Source organism: Thalia democratica, chromosome 7, assembly GCF_965202585.1.
Source record: "Thalia democratica chromosome 7, ktThaDemo2.hap1.1, whole genome shotgun sequence".
In the NCBI taxonomy this organism is placed as follows: domain Eukaryota; kingdom Metazoa; phylum Chordata; class Thaliacea; order Salpida; family Salpidae; genus Thalia; species Thalia democratica.
This window is the reverse complement of record NC_139171.1, coordinates 45628601-45647095: the sequence shown is the minus strand read 5'-3', so window position 1 is coordinate 45647095 and position 18495 is coordinate 45628601. Positions and strand designations below refer to the sequence as shown.

General features: G+C 25.5%; 1 protein-coding gene across 2 annotated transcripts in view; it reads right to left on the bottom strand.

Annotated features, from left to right (window-relative positions):
- Window positions 1-18495, bottom strand: part of LOC145840516 (ubiquitin carboxyl-terminal hydrolase 16-like) — a 36073-nt gene that overhangs the window by 6016 nt on the left and 11562 nt on the right. For both annotated transcript variants that reach the window (XM_082947802.1, XM_082947801.1), the window contains exons 9-16: window positions 13604-13653; window positions 8432-8518; window positions 6854-6927; window positions 2991-3209; window positions 2743-2901; window positions 1840-1945; window positions 1679-1773; window positions 1401-1487 (exon numbers count right to left, since the gene is read on the bottom strand). In XM_082947802.1, the coding sequence (XP_082803928.1) occupies window positions 1401-1487; window positions 1679-1773; window positions 1840-1945; window positions 2743-2901; window positions 2991-3209; window positions 6854-6927; window positions 8432-8518; window positions 13604-13653 (877 nt within the window). The remainder of the gene's footprint in view (window positions 1-1400; window positions 1488-1678; window positions 1774-1839; window positions 1946-2742; window positions 2902-2990; window positions 3210-6853; window positions 6928-8431; window positions 8519-13603; window positions 13654-18495) is intronic.

Here is an 18495-nt window from a genome sequence, read left to right as displayed (position 1 = left end):
TTTTTAAAAGTACACGTTTTTATGTCTATTTTTAGTTTAAAGTTAAAAACAGTGATAAGTATTATAACAACATTGAAAAGATACTGCCAAGCTACTTTAAATGTGTTTTTTTAATAACAAAGAAATTTGATGATGAAAAATAGTTTTTATCTATATAATAGATTTTTTGTGGCAAATCGAAATGTTCCCTACTTGATATGTAAAAATTGTTTAAATTTCCAGTTTTTTCCAAGTTTTTTAGTGAATTTTGTTCAAAATTCAAGGTTTTTTGAAGTTTTTTTTCAAATTTTCTCAAATTTTAGTTTTTTTAGCCTAAATTGTCAAATTCCAGGATTTGTGGCAACCCTGATTTAAGTATATATGTAATCAAAACAAAATTAACTGCTGTTATATTTAATTGTAAATAAACAGTCTTTAACACTAACAGAAAAATAATTAGAATTACAAAACAAAAAACTAGTAAGGAGAAAATTGAAACAAAAAGTATCAAAGGGGTAATGTGTAAAAAATTTTAAACAAGAGAAAAATCATAACAATTTCCTTACGTGCTTTGATTTAAACAAAGAAATAAAAATTGTAACTATTTCGTTTAACGATTTATACACTAGATTTTCTTTTTTAGTAAAAGTGATGCATTATTGATCTTAAAAAACTAAATATACGTTTAGAAAAACATTTTAATTCATATCAACTTATCTGGGTAAGATAAATTAAAAATTATGCTGTAAAAAAAGTCTATAAACAATTATTTTGTTAGTATCCAAGCTTCATAAATCTGTAAAAGTAGCTTTCAATAAATGCTTATATTTTGTCAGTAATGTTTGTATTGAAGCTATTTTCTAGCATTAAAAAATGTTTTGTCTTTTTTATGATTGATATATAAATTAAAAATCTATAATACTAAACTTCTTTCATATATATCAGAAACTTAATAGAGTACAACATTTTTGTCTTGAATTTTTTTAATATATAAAGTTATTAAATACCAACTACTTCTAAAACTGTAAAAAATAATATTAAAGGAATAATTTTGTTTAACATAGATTCAGATAAAAAATTAAATAAAAATTTTATTGAGGTTTATAACATAAAATAGGCATTTCATTTTATCATTTTTACTTAAACAAATACGTGGAAAAAAGTGTCTTTAATTTAATATATACTAGTTTAATCTACAATTTAAAACATATTTTTATAAATAACTCCTATAATAATAAAAATAGCACAAGCTGCTTTGCAAGAACCTTTCATTCAAAAGGCATTTCATATCAAATATTTTAAATGTCAACCTTCATTGCTCAACTTTTAGTCTTTCTTAAGTTGTTTTACTTTTAAAATATGTTCATCTACTATAAAAATTATACTAAAAAAACTAAAATATTAAAACACTTAATTCTCACCTGAGCTTCAGGAACACAATATGGAGCCATGTCAAGTACAATTGGTAAATCTACATGCTTGTTTACTTTTCTTGAGCATTTTAGCGTCTGTTTAGTTGAACATTTTGTTAAGTTATGAGAGTGATATTCAAAATTTTCAACTTAAAGTGCATTTCCATATTGTAAATGTGTATCAAAATTACATTATTTAAATGTAAACCAATGAAAAGTTCTATAAAATTGAATATACGAAACATTAAAAAAAATTAAAAAATATTGTAATAACAATTCAAGCAAACCATCATAAAAAGTTTCAATTGTAGTACGAGAACAGGCGGCGGTTGGCTTATCAATATTTTGTAGTCATGGTCTTCTTCGACAATTCCTTCTCCACCTTTTGTATTAATAAATTATATTAATGTATTTATAATGAGTTTTTTTAATATTTTTAGAAACAAACCGTTTTCTTTCTGTAATTTACTGCAGTTGTCGCAAGCAATTTGGTTTTTGCCAGACATAAGTTCCAAAGCTGTGTATTTCTTGAGTGCCATTTGAATAGAACATTCCTGTTTTAATATTTTTTGTAGTAGATGCTGTATAAATGAAAAACCTTAAAGTTTGTACAAATTACATACCTATTATTCTTATTAAGTTATTCTTATCAAATAAAATTAATTTATTATATACAAAAATTAAAATACTTTTATAACATCTATAAATATTTTTTAAATCTCTTATATTGCGTTGTTGTAAATCGAATTAATGTGCACCCTGATGTTAAAGACCAGAAGTGTAGCTTGATTATAACAAAGCTGACATTTCCTACATTTTTGAAAAAAAAAATTCTTGCACAAAATAACAAAAAAATTAACAGTTAAGTTATTAAGTTATTAAAAAAAATAACAGTTACGCTTTCATAAACTTGGATATATAAAAAATGAAACCTTGTAGATTAGTTTTCTATAGTCTATGTTCCTGCTATAGAGCAAATTTTCTCTAAGTTTGCAACTTTTCTTAACATGTGTCAAATTTTTGACAAGTTTTGGTATTATATAAACATAGTAGTATCTATGTTAGGTTACTTAAAAACATTATTTTTAACAAGTTCTAAAAATTATGGGATACATTACACGCTAATTATTATCTATTGTAATTTTAGTTGGTAGTAATCTTGTTCTTTCCTTTGTTTTATCAACTTAAAACAATATTCTCAAGGTTTGAGATACTTTGTTATGTATAAGGGCTTTAACTCAAAGTTGTATCTTTTGTTAATATCCCAAAAATTTGTTAAGATTAGTGCAAGACTTTATTACTTATTAATAAACTGACTAGCATTTTAAAAAGTTTATTACGAACAACATACTTTGTGCTTTCCCTCATAAGGTGTACCATATGAAAAAGGTATATCCATAACTTCAGACTTATACTCTAAAACAGAGTCTTTTAGGTTTATTGCTTCAAAGTAATTTTCACATTTAAGTTGTTTGCTATTTTCTTTACCTTCTGACGGTCTTACATTACACTGTACCAAAACACAGATGTTAATGTGAATCTAATATAAAAAAAAACTACAATATTTATATACAAAATTAAGGACATAAAGTTAAACACCTGATAAACACCCAGATTTCCATTATCCTTTTGAACAGAATTTTCATTTTCTATAACAGAAATTATATCATGAATACATTTCTGAATGCAACTAAAGTCAGTCAGAGTATTTTCATTAAAAGAGCATTTGGTTTCATTGCGGCCATTATGTAAATTAGTTTTTACTTGTTCCACTTCTTCACCATTAATCAGCATTATGCTTTCTGCTCCTCCACGCAACTTTATAAAAGTATTTGGTGATGTTTAAAAGTAAATAACTTTTAGCTATTTTTAAACAAATAAGAATGTAAATTAGTACACCAAGTTTATCATATATTGTTTAACAAAATGATAAAACTTTGTTAGGTTAATAATCCGTATTTATAAATAAAAAAATTTCCTAGTTTTTTCAAGTACAAAAAAACTTTAATGATAAATGAATAACTTAAGTTTGCTTAAAAAACGCTTAAACTAAAAAGAAAAGAAACCGACCAAGAAAATCATCTACTTCAACCCACCCTTCTCCCAATCCGTTAAAACAAATTTAGGGAAAGTATTCTTCCAACTCATCGGTAAACATTTTAAAAACAATGAAGTACTCAACAAAATTATAAACAGAAATAATTGCAAAATATCATACAGCTGTATGAAGAATATCAAAGTTATAATACAAAAACACAATAAAAAAACCTTAAACAATATTTCCAATAAAGAAAAAAACAAAATCAATAACACCCATACTTGTAACTGCCGATCTAAAATATCCTGTCCTTTGAACAACAAATGCCTTATAAAAAATGTTATCTACAAAGCCACCGTAGTATCAAACAAGGAAACAAAAGAATATATTGGGAGCACTGCTAATACTTTTAAAAGCAGATGGTACAACCATAACCATAGTTTTAACACCTACAAAGAAAACACCACCGAACTAGCTAAATACATCTGGTTTTTAAAAAACAACAATATTGAATATAACACCAAATGGAGTATCATCCACCACATCGGGGAGGTAAAAAAATCCACAGCATATGCAGCACTTGCAGCCTAGAAAAACTAGAAATAGCCAGAGCCAATAAAATAAAGAACTTAAACAAAAGATACGAACTGTTTGCTAATTGTCCACACTTCAAAAAACTTCACTTTAAGACTTAAGCGCTTGATATTTAGTTTTGCATGTCATTTTATTTGCTTAAATTCATTTTACTTATTAGTACAAAACGTTTTTAGTCCATTTTAAATAATTAAAAAATCCCAGCTTTAAACTATAAAAACTAAATTTGACATTAACTTAGTTCAAAGTATACATTAAATACGTCATAATAATAGAAGCGATGTTATTCTAAAAATTTTCAATGCTATTTTAAATTAGTATAGTTTAGCTCCAGACAGCTAGTAGTTTATCAACTTATATATTCAATTCAAATCCCTTTATTCATGGTAATATGTAAGTAATTTAGTTTATTTATTTACTTTACGCTGATTGTATTTTTTTAATTTAGTAGTTTTATGTTCAATACCTAAGTTAAAGTTTTTAATTTATTAAGTAATTCTAGTACATACAATTTTAATGTTTAAGTCTCAAAACTTTCTAAACATCATAAGTTACAAATTCTTATTTACTTGTTTTGTTTTACTTTTTAGTATCTTCCATGTTTTGTTTTACTTTTATTTTTCAGATTTAAATTGTAACTGAAGATCCCTTAAAGGGTGAAACTGAGTTTTGCAAATAAAATTTTGATTAATTAATGTTGTAATTATCTATTAAAAAAACCATATTAAGGACTTTTCTAGGTTTATCTATGGACTTTTGAAAGTCTTTTTTAAATGCTTTTATATAAAATATACTTAAAATTAATTTGGTTTAAGAGAATTGAAAGACTTTAAAATACTGTTTTGTTTTTTAACACTATTTTATTTATCTAAAGAGTATGTTATATAATCAGTTTACAATATACAAAAAAAAAACATGACAGCCTTTTGTGTTAAGTGTCTGTATTAGTTGGTTACATGACATTTTAAATTCAGACAGTTTTAAACCCTTAACTTTTTTTTAAAGAGCTACAAATCAAAAATAAAATACATATGAAAAAATTAAAAATACGTATTTATGTACTAATACCTATAAAAAAAAATTTATAAAGAAAATATTTATTAAAACATAAATTCAAAAACTACTAAAAACAATTATATTTTTAAACTCTATTTATCTATATCTCAATAAACATTTTTCAACTAAAAAAAAATTGTAGGTATTAATTAAACCTACATAAAGGGATGCCGAAGGTTTTTGAGAAACTTATTTTAGGTCTTAAAAAGTACAAGTTTTTAGGTTTGTTTTTAGTATCAAACTAAGTTTAACGTAAAAAAAACTGTCTTAAACAGTTTTACATATTGAAAAGATACTGTAAACCTACTTAATTATTGTTTTTAATAAAATAAAAACTATGATAGCAAAAAAAATTAATTATATGATTGATTTTTGTGTCAAATTAAAATTTTATTAGTTGAAGTATAAAAAATGCTTATATTCCACATTTTACAGTACAAACGTTTTTTTTTTAATATATACTACTTTTTAAGTTGTGGCCCTTTAAATTTTTGTAAGAACTTGAATTGTCGGAATTTAAAATATTCCGAATTAAATAGTCGTGCACCCGTATTTATTTGTTAAAAGATTATAAGTTTCCATAAAACAAAACTTTTCATCTTTAAATAATATTCTGTTAACTTTTTGTGTTAAAGTAGTATAAATTAAAATTACTATGAAAGGTAGTAGTACGAATAAACATAGTACACTTTTAAAATCTTAATCACGAAATAAATACTAACCAGTATTTATTTCGGTCATCTTTAACAAAGTTAAGATGCTTCGCGCCACCAACAATAAATATTGAATTTCACCACTCGCTCAACAACAACAGCATCTGAAACAACCTACGACAGGTTTCGTCCTTTTTTCAACTTGGCCCACAAACGGTAGGTTCAGTAATTTGTACTTAACCCCGCTTGATAAATTCTCAACAGCGGTTTCTCGCAATTATGCCTGCCTGATGAGTCTTAAAAATGTTGAAACCGGTCGTAAGTTGTCTCGGATGCTGTTGTTGATAATTGTGTAGTGAAGTTCAATATTTATTACAAAGAAATACTAAACATACAGAAAGTTTGTTTTTGTTAAACAAATAAATTATAAAACTGAGTATTTTCAAACACAAAAAAAAACTCAAACTTATTAGTTGAAAACTATTAGATTAATAGGAATAAATGTTTGTAATAATAAAATAATTTTTCTTAACTTCATTACCTACTACAATAAAAAGAACATAACTACCTGTTTAAAAATAACAAAGTTTAAAACATGAATGCTGCTTATATAAGAATAATATAAAATAATAAGTATTTAAAAAGATTAAGAAATAAATGAAACACAAACAAAAGAATATTTAAAAGTTAAATAAACCTTATAATATTAAAACAACTTTCAAAAGATATCAAAGAACATTTAACATTTGTTAAAAACTTAACACATTAAACATTAATCAAAACAAAAGTTTACATATTTGTTCATAATAAGGGTTACAATTTTAAATGACAATAAAACAAACTTTTATGTCTTTTAAGCATTAGGTTTTTAATGATAAATTCCTTTTAAGACGTAAAATATAAAAACTTTACATGAATCTTGGGTTACTTATGACCTTAAAAGGATTATTTTGTTGTTGTAAAAGCTAGACTCTAACTGTTGTTTTAAATAGTTGTTGTGTAACAATAAAAACTAAAACTTTTTTCCAACTGATAAATCCCTTATTTATGTTGTTTATGGACATCCTAAATTATACAAGGTAATAATTTTTTTAGGTAATAATTATTGAAGCAAAACTTACCAAATTTCCTGCCTCAATTCCTCCAATTACATCATTAGTATGAAAACCTGATACTTCAGCTACAGTTTCTGTTTCTAAATGAGTTAACAAAAAAATTAATGCAGTTTAAATATTAACAATTAAAAATTAATTATAAAGATTAGTTTAAAATAAAATTCGTTTATTGGAGATTTTTTATATTTTAATAAGTGTATTTTATTTATTATTTCATTAGGAAAAATATTAAGATGTAATATGTAAATAAATAAAACTATGGATGCAAGAAATAAAACTTTATACGCGTGTTTTCTGAATTAATGGCTTACAGAATCAAACAAGTTTGTTAGTCAGTCAACTGCTGTTCAATAATTATTAAACCTTCAGAATTAAAGGTATTAAATTAAATATAATAAATTTACAATATTTAGTACTTTAAAATTAAATTATAATAAAGACTTTCTAAGAATAAAGTTAGTAATAAATAAAAACATCATATTTAAACATAAAAAGGTTTACATGTGATACACTATCAAAAAAAATCATAAACAAAAAAAAATATTGTTAGCTATTTTTCAATATTATAAGTAGCTTATTATTATAAAGAATTTATATATACCTGTTTTATTAAAGATAAATAAAATAATTTATTAATTTTTATATGAAATTCTGATGTTTTTCTACTTAAAAAAAATCGCTCTTGCTTATATTTATACACTTTTTCTTTTGGTGATTTCGTAAAAAAAAAACCAATAATTTATTTTCTAAAAAGATGTAAATATTCAGATAAAATTTAGCGCTATTTTAAGTATTCCAAAGCCTTACACAATAAAAAGCGGTAGGTATAAAATATGCACGAAAAAATACTTTTGCACAGACTGATTTTTTTTTTACTAACACTGTTACCAATAACCCTTGGTCGCTAACTTTTTTTTACTTTTTCTTGTTATTTTCTAAATAACTTATTTTTACTTTTTAATTATTATTACCACTGTTACCCCTAACCCTTACCCGGTAACTTTGTTTTCTTTTTTTTACGGTATTTATATATGTTTTTATTTCTAATTAAAAAATTTTAATGTATACTTTATACTTTCACTGTTACCCCTAACCCTTACCCTTTGTTAGTAGTTTTTTTTTTTTTTTTAACTCTCGTGCAAAAGTGTCTTCCCTCCAATACAAATTATCTAATAGTTAAATTAACCAAGCCTTTTTAATCTTACAAGTATTACACTTCGGTTTCTTAAATGTTTTTATGTTAGCAAACCAAAAGTTTTCATAAATTTTTGACTTCATTTTTTTAGTAATATATACTTCTTTGTTTTATTCATCTGTTGCACAAACTTATTATTTCTTTTAAAGTTTAGTCCCAAGCAAATTTACGATCCGCTTTATTAGCTTCTAAAAGAGTAAGCTATCTTTTGTTTAATTACGATAGTTTTAAACTTATTGGACATCAATATGTAAGAATAGATGATTAGAAATATATCAAACAAAAGTTTTCTTATATCGCAATTATAAAAAGTGAGTTGTAATACATTTACTAAAAACAAAAAATTTGATTAAAATCTATTTTTTTAGTCATTATTAAGAAACACCAACCGCTTTTATTTTTATCATCCATACACAGCTCTTTTTCGCTTATTTGCAAATGATTGGTTTTTTCTATGATATTTTCCACTTGAAATTCTAATAATATACTTTTCAATTAAGATCGCATTTTTTAAACAAACTTTTTACATGTCTATTAAAAATAAAGTCGTCACTACTAAGTTTGTTGATAGCTAAAGGATAAATTTTATTACTTATTGTTTATGATCAGAAGTATAGGTTTATACCAGGGACGTAGCTAGCTCAAAAAAGTTACGAATCTGCAAAAACTAAAACATTTGAAATAACACGTCCTAGCGGGAACACAGCAATTTAAACTACCTCTAATATTATTGAATTTAATCTGAAAATATGCAGTTATGTTAATACATCAAAAATTGAATGTTGAAGTACGAGTGATAACTGTATACAAGGCAATTTATTTTGCTCCACACCCCATATGACTCTTTATGTCATGCCACTTGTGTAAACCCAGAAAACATTCATTAAAAAAAATCACAATTTAACTCAAAGACATTAATATTGTTTTCATTCAAACATTTAAACCAGGGTTTCCCAAACTCATTTACTAAATCGCCCCCTTTTGAGTAACTTGAAAAAAAAATCGCCCCCCACGATTTTACAAAGTAGTTTTTCTTTTGAGTACAAACTTTTGAGCTAAAAAAAGTTGTGTTCGATGTGTAATTAAGTCTTGTACTTCCTATGCACGCACTTTTGTGTTCAAAATAGTTTACAGGGCTTGAGAAAATAATTTACAGTTATTTTATCAGAAGCCTAGTAAAGTGTATTAAAATACTTAATTATTAAAAAGCCTTGAGTAATATGTAATCAATCCTGTTTAAATATGATCTGTTTTGAAACTATTGAAACTTTTAGGTCAGTGGTGGACAACTTTTGTAGTCAGCAATTCATATTTACTAAAAATTATTTTCTATTTTCAACTCGTTAGAAAATGTAATTGCGGGCTGCATGATTTAGAAAAATTACAAATAAGAAAATTAAAAAACTCGAGCAAAATTGTAATAAAATGATTTAGTATTATTGTAATCTAGGAAATACTTTTGTGAACTGAAAACGAAATGAAAGCGTATATCAAAATATTAAATATCAAAAAACTAATTTTTTTTTATTTTGCACAAGTAGTTTTCAATTCACTTAGCGGGTCGAAATTCGACTGGATCTGCGACTGGATCTGAGCCGTACGTTACCCACCTGAAATCTTAACTTAAACCTGATATTTTAATAATATCTCATATAACAAATTTCGGACATTTAAAAGTTCATACTAAGTAACTTATTCAAGCCGCACAAAATACATAAATTACTTTATAAACAGTCTTTTTTAAAATATCTATACCAGAGATTAAAAAACTATAAAAGAATTAATAGTTTATTTTACACATAATGAAATAAATATTAAAACATCATTTCTGATCTAGTTAAAGGAAGTTTGACCGACTGGTTGATTATCTCACATGAAAAGTGGTTTCATCAACAGCTTCAGTTAATGCAGTAAATTTACTAATTTCAAAGCTAAGATATATTGTAAGCAAGTTAGTTGTAAAGTTAAAAATTTAATTTTTAACTTTTTAAACTATTTGTTTTGTAGGAGACCACCATGAAATAGCATTTGACTTGGAATAATCTTTAGGGAACTAAACCTTAATTCTAACAATTTTTTTTTATTATTTAAATTCAAAAAAAAAATGTTTCACAGTTAATTCTGTGAACAGAAAGTAATCAATTAAAAAAGACTTTTAGCTAGGTTTTAATTTTGTTTTGTAACTCTAGCAGTCTTTTTGATGGCTTATTTAATTATGTTTAAAAAGTTTTTTTTCTAGCTATTAGCCTACAATGATTTAACAGAGGAAAATAGTGAAAAAATAAAAGCTAGTGTTGAAGTATTAAAATAAACTAAGTATATTCTAATTGCTAATATATATTGAATTAATATAAAACAAAAAAACAGTTGTATTAATAGTTTAAAACTCCTTATATTATAATAAACTTTTAAACAATAATAAATCAAGTTAGAAAATAAAATTGTGTTTAAGAAACTTTTAAATTAAAAAGTAGAAGTCATTTCAAATTGAGACCTCAAATTTATACTCTTTTAAAACCAAAAAAATCATTTTAGAAATAAAAACTTTAATGGTTGTCAAAATGTTACAATCAGATAATAGTTTTATAGTGATATAAGTTGTATACAGATTAAACTAGTGATAACAAAAACCTAGCAAATAAAGGTCTTTCAAGCAAATATTTTAATCACTATGCTATAAAAACTTTTAGTGTAATGTAAAACAACGAATATCAACTACAAAATTGACCAGGTCAAAATAAAATTATTAAAACCTTTAAAACATAAACCATTTAATAAATATAGTAGACTTACGCTTTAGTTCGCACTTTATAAAAAATCAAAAAGTGCAAACTCAAAAAGTTATTACCATAATTTTCTTTACAAAATGAAAAGTTTCGATATGTTATATGCAATGATGTTATGAATAAAGATGAAATCCACTAAAACATAAAACAAACTTTCATGAAAAAAAAAGATCTATATAAGCTTTTAAATATTATATATATTTTGTTTTATTAATATTTAGTTAGTAATAGACTTTAGTTTAGTTAAATTTATGAAAATTTTTACTTTTTTTTGAGTAAAAAGTGCGAACTCAAAAGGAAGTCTACCGTAAATAATATTTATTAGGCATTATGCAAACCTGTTGTAGAATAAAAAGCTTAATAAAGTCGTTATTATAAAAAGACTACTTAAATACAATACAAACCAGTTTAAATAAGAAATATTTCAAAATATCAAATAAAGTTAAAAAACTTTCATAAAATAATGTCTGCTACTGAAGTCTAATATAATGTGAAGGATGAGGAATATGACTGCTTCAAAGTTTTTCTAATCTGATTCTTAATTAGTAAAATAGAGCCTTAAGTCACCTCCTTTATAAATATCTAGATTAGACCTTTTGCTCGAGATCTTGATAACTGAACTGAAAGCTTTCTCAACAACATAGCTAGAAGGAATAACTATAAACAACAATCTAAATTCCTCTAAAATGATTGGATACTTTTGCCTTAGTTTTTGTTGAGTTCAAAAGCTTTCATATCGTTCTTTGGAAGAATTTACTATAAGTTCAAGGTCAGTTTGTAAGTCTGAGAAGGTTTCCTGTAAGTCGTTTACTTCAAAAGTATTTGCCTCGAAGGGATCCATACTTTTATCTATATGATAGCTTTTTTATGTCAAATCTAAATTTTACTACTTAATATGTTAAAATTGTTAAAAATTCCAAATTTTTTCCAGGTTTTTTTTTGCGTAAATTGTTAAATTCTAGGTTTTTCCAGGTTTCTAGGTAAATTGGCAACCCTGTATAGTTTTATTTCTTAGTCTAACTTAGTGACTTTTCAAAAAGCAAGTGGAAATATTATGAGGTGATAGTTAGTAATAAATAACACAGATTTTTACAAACCATTTATAACCCCAAATAACCTATATGTCAGGTTGTAAAATAGTGAGAGGGATTCCAATCGTCTATGATATATGTAATTATTAAATATGGAAACATATAAATGAAAATATAGTATTTACTTGAAAGTAGGAGTCATAAGCACTAGATTTTTTTTTTTTTTATAAATAAAATAAACTTTTTGTTTAAGTTTTACCTCAGGGTCAAATAATTGTTAGCAAGCTAAAAATAGTAAAATAGCAAGAAAAAAAGTAAAAATTTTATGACAATTCAAAATTTTAAAATCGCCCCCTTTTCGCCCCCTTACTAGTTATCGCCCACTCTTTCGCCCCCTTACTAATTATCGCCCCCCAAAATACTATAATCGCCCCCAGGGGGGCGATATCGCCCACTTTGGGAAACTCTGATTTAAACGTATAAAATCAAACATTTTACGTAGTCAATAGTAACAACAAGTTATGCAAATTTTTGTAACATAAAATTGTATGATTTTTGAAGCTACAGCTTCCAATAGGTTTAATTTAGCATTGTAGCTTTTTGACAAAACAAAGCTTTAACGCGCTAAATGTTACAATTTGGATGTATTTAATTCGTTCAATTTTTTGGAACACTAAAAATCCTAAAGAGTACATATATGTCAAAATTATCTCTCAGGAGTGCATAACTAACCATAAATGAATACTAAAAGCTAAGAAAGCAGAGTCTCTTCAAGCTGAAATAAAAGCAAGTTTTTTCGCACATAAGTATACGTTTCTGTAGATTTGCAGAAACGTACCAAGCCACGTCCCTGGTTTATACTATTGTAAATGGCTAATAAATTAACAAATTTATTTTATTTTACCTAAAATTAAACATACCAAAGCACAGTGGACACGCTAATGGAAATTAAAGAAAATTCTATTTTCAAATTTTCATTTGAAAACTAGTGATCAAATGCCTAGTGTCTCATTAAATCAAAGCATAATCTAATATGATATAAAATAAATTATTATACTAAAGGAGGATTAAACGAGGGTAGAAGAAAAATTTGCGGTTAGAAATTATTTTTACAAGCATATTATATTATTAATTGAGAAGTATTTAATACCGTTAAGACATATATTTAGTATACGCAAACTAAAACAAGTGCAGATTAAATGAAACTGATAGTGAAACTACACAAAAAATAAAAGTTTAACAAAATCTAAATCCGATAAAAAGCACACAGAAAAAAATATACTTTAAGATAACATTAACATTTAACTATTCCTAAAATTTTAAGATACATAAACTCTAAATAAAAAAACCGTATTCTAATTTAAAGTCTTCGGACTAAGCGTTTTAGAACTGTGCCATTAATTTTTCACATTGAACCAACTTATATACTAAAACTCACTGAAACGCTTTCGAAAATTTAATGCCTGTTTTACTAAGAAAGCAGAAAAATAATTTTCCCTTCTAAATTAATTTCTTCTAAAGGATAAATTCTATTACTACCATATGATCATAAGTACCGGTTGATACTATTGTAAAAGACAGCTAAATTAAGAAATTTGTTTTATTTTAAATAGTAGTATACAGAACAATAGTTACTAACAAAGCTCAAACAATATTTCATGCATTGATGTATAAAAACGGATGTTATGCAAAAGTGTTCTGCGCTTTAGGTAATTAATCTCTAAATAAAAGCTCAAAAACTTACCTTCAGCTGTATTCTTTTGTAAAGTCGTCTTTTTCTCTTCTAGTTTATTTCTAAAAAATATTGAATTACTTATTTGATAACAAAAGATAAGTTTTGAGCAAAACTGTAATTTTTTATAGCAAATAAACTAGTGGTCGTCAAGCTATTCAAATTCTGTGTACACCAAGCTGCAAAAAATAAAATCAGTGCACCCCAAGATCTAATTTTAATAAGCGCCGCTAGTGGTGGGACTACGTAAACACTTTTATTAGTATATTTCTCCTTAAAAGTCATAACTCAGTTTGTATTTACATTCAAACCATTTAACAACTGAAGCTAAAACTTTTTATTTGATCCTCTTTTTAATTGACCTCTTTGTTTGTTTTCCCTTATTTTCACAATGATATTTTAGCTATATGGCTTTGTCTTACATACTTAATAATTGAACACTTATCCGCAATTACTACAAAATCCCCAGTTCAGTATTCTTTAATAACTTTATTAAATATTAACTACATACTTAACCTAACTCAACGTATTTTTTTTTGTAATTTCAAAACTTCGTGCACCCCAAAAAAAATTTGTGTACACTAGTTTGCACCAGTGTACATCTTGACGACCACTGCCTTAAACTTTACCTAAATTTTACAATATGAAACATTTCTTTCAAATAACTGATATTGTATGATCAAAGCTAATACTGCGATAGACAAATGAGCAAAAATTCAAATTATAGTAACTTTTTAAGCAATTATTATGCACTGTAGTTAACTTTTTTACTTTAAATATTTTAACCATAATTAAATCTATCTTAAGTCTATCAACAAAATATTTTTACATAATTATCAAAAGACTAATCCATTATAGTCGTATTTTTTTTACTAACTTAATCTATTAACTACAAATTCCCCTTTTTATACTAAGTGCCAACTTGAAGTATGCTTGTTTTGTAAATGAAATTGCTAAGTAAATTCTGCCCACTTTAAATTTTTGAAAAGGTTGTTTAATCATTTAAAAAGACTGAAAAGTTATTTAATACGCTAATATCAGGTCGAGCCTTAAAAGCTCACTAATAAGTAATAATAGAATTTCTCTTGTAAAAAGTATTTGTGATCAGTCAACAATATATAATAACGAATCTACTTAAGTTAACTTAGACATCAAAGCTTAATAGGTAAACTATACGCATAAGCTTGTTACATAAAATACTATATTAATTGCTAAATTATAAACATCTTAATAACTTACTCAAACATAAAACAGTCTGATTCTAAAATTTTGCGAAATATACTTTTGTGTATATATTAAAGTTTTACTATGGAAGTATCCTTGCCACAGATCATCAATACTCAAAAGATTACATACAACTACTACTTGTTCAAATAGGGTAATTATTCAAAGAGATTCAAGGAAAACTTTACAATTTTAGACTGACTTTATAAAGGATTTTTTATCTAATTTCACTATTTCAAGGCTTTGGGATTTAATAATTATGTAAGTAAATTTCTAGAAAAAATTTCTTATCTTAGTCTTACTTTTAAGGATTTTTTGTTAATTTTTTTACCATTTTAAGGCTTTGAGAATGAATTTTGTAAATAATAACTGACCTAAAAAAAACTTATTTTTTGCCAGAATGACTGACTTTTGGTCATTTTGACCCCAATAAAACTGACTTAGCCTGACTTCTTCCAACTTTTCCAAAAAAAAAAAAGACTTAGCCCGACTTGTGGCGATCTTAGTAAAGCTGCTCAGCTTTACATTTTAACAGAGTTAAGGAAAATTTTTGTTATGCGTTTGGGACCTAAAGCCGCAAATTTGGCAATTTTTAAAAATCAAAAAAAAGTTTAAAGTTTTACTCAATTTTCAACAAAAGATTAGTTCTCAGATTTTGCAATCCTGATAAATTTGTTTATGCATATGAACTTACTGAAAACCAAAATAATGGGAAGGGTACTTTTGCTCATGAAATGTACTCTGTAGTTAAGGCATAAAGGTTATGATTAAAACTATTTTCTCCCCTACTCAGTAAGAATAACTTGCCAAATTTTGCAATACTTGCAAATACAGAACAATCAGTGATATCAACGGAAAAGTACATCAATATCATAGTTTCAGCTAAAAATAAGTTTGGTGAGACGATGAACTTTAGTAAAACAATACCTTAATAGAAAATTCAAAACTAATGAAATTTACAAAATATATGATTCACTAAACAAGCTAAAATTTATCTCGAGTAATTTTTAGTAATTTAATTATTGCATTTACAAAATTATTGTTAATTCTGTCCAGGGTTATAATAAATATAACAATCTAAATACTTAATAAATATTAACTTAAATGTCATAATTTAGAAATTTTTGTGAATTAAATGGATTCAAAATAGTGATCGACCGGCCAGATACACATAATAATTTTTAATTAGGATCCGGTCCGATCCTGGTATATATAGGGATTATCCGACCGGATCCGTATACTAGATCCGGTAGATTACTAATTTGAACTGCTCCGGCCCACCAACTAAAAATGTTGCCAATCCTTAATCATAAATATCACTTGATAAATTAAAAGTTGAACAGCTGAAGTTTTAAATGTTTTGAAAATAATTTGGCTTCTCAACTTGATAACTTCAGTTAATATTCATTAAAAAAATTTTTTTTTAAGATTCCAATCATAGTTTAATAAGTGTAATGTAAGCACACTTGCTTGTTTCTTTAAGAACTAGAAAAGAAGAGTTATACTGTGGGGAAAAAACAATTAAGAAGCAATTGCAGCGAAAGAATCGGGTATATGATATTTTTTGGATATTTTTAAGTTAGTGCATTTTCCACTTATGTGCACTTTTTATATTTCTATTGAGTGAAAATTGGTTATGTTTTATCAGATTTAATGTTTTAGCAAGACTCGAAAGAGTGTTATTTAAAACAACAGGTTGTTATATATGAGCATGTAACATATAACTAACATTATCGGAAATATTTAACAATTTCCATCTGTTTTGTGAACTAGACACTCTAGTTTAGGGTGTTGAACTAACAATTTTGTTCCTCTTAGGCGGTTTTAAGTCGTTATATACGTGAATTGACTGGTTATCAAACCTGAACACTGATTTTAGAACTTTTTTTTTTGTTTATTTTCAATACAGAAATAATTTGCTTCAGGTGTTGAACAACTATGGTACATTCGAGACTACATGTCCGAGTAGACTTATTAGTACCTGAAGTATTTACATAGAAACAAAAACTAGCAGCACTACCGATATGTTTAACTTTTCGAGTATAAACTATGAGTCCTAGTAACAAAAAACATATGTCTTTATTAGCGAATAGCCCCTTTAAGATGCTTACTAAGCACGAGGCTTGTTCGCAAATAGCTGCAAAGACTTCAGGTGCTATTAAGCAAACAAGTAGTCTCAAGCAAAACAAAGTACCTGACCAACAGAATATTTTATACCCATAATTAACCAAGGTTTTTTTGTAAATTTCATCCAGGCATTCTTAATTTCTTCCGAGTTTTTTAGAAACAGGTTATTTAGTCTACTTATAGTATAAAATTAAACTTAAGTTAAAAAACTGTATTAAATAGTGTAACAACATTGAAAAATACTGTAAAGCTACTTTAAATTTGTTTTTAAATGAAAAATATATATATATACAATAAAAACAAATTGTACAGTAATCTTACTTTATTGTACCAACATATGTTTCTGTGTGTTAACGAATCAACACACTTCAACTGGGTTCTGTAAAAAAATAATTACTGTAATGAAAGAATAGAAGCATAGAATAAAGTGGGTGTATACATGTTTTTCATTAAAATAAAATAATTTCTACAGATAATAGATAATAATAGGTAAAATACTTAATATTAAATCCGACTGTTATAAAACTATATATTTGTAATTATTAAGTCTAAAACAAGTAAAGTAAACTAAAATACACAACAAAACAACAAATCACAATATAAACAAAGCACTCACGTTAATGGAAAGAATAACTGATTCAAATTTACTGTTGTTAATGAATGAACGAAATACATTCATTACATCTAATAATTACGTCACAATATAAATGAAGTTATTTCAACTGTTTAATTTGTATTGCAAAGTTTGATAATTTAGTTTTTATGTTGGTAATCTATTTCGAACAAAAATAAAACATCAACCATTAGTTAGTGAATCAATAAAATTTAATAAAACTTAACAACGGCGAAGACAAAAAAAGTCACAGAAACTCGATGTAACATGTATATTATATATTAAATGCTTGTAAAGATTAAATCAAAGTTATATACAATTAGGAAGCAGATTTAGTTCAAATGTAAAAATTAAAAATGAAAAAAATTAAAATTTAAGAAATCAAAACACAAAAAAAAAAAAAACTTGTTATTGAGCAAGTACTGACCGATAATTAAGTTGCAGCGACATACATAAAATCACAATGACTTAAATTACATATATATTGTGTTTAATAATTATAAAAATTTAAAAATAATAATTGATTGATAAAGTATTAACTATTAATCCTATTATTAACTATTATCTGTAGAAATTATTTTATTTTAATGAAAAACATGTAATCACCCACTTTATTCTATGCTTTTATTCTTTCATTACAGTAATTATTTTTTTACAGAACCCAGTTGAAGTGTGTTGATTCGTTAACACACAGAAACATATGTTGGTACAATAAAGGAAGATTACTGTACAATTTGTTTTTATTAGGATTCCAGTGAAGTTTTTTTCACTAGGATCTTTTGTTAGCAAACGATTTAACCTATATTTTGAACACTTATATATACAATATAAATTATAATACTGTATAAGACTGTTGTTTATCATATAATTAAACAAATATTTTGCTTTAATTTAACCTTCTAGCACTAATATTAACTTTTTTAAAAACTATTAATATATT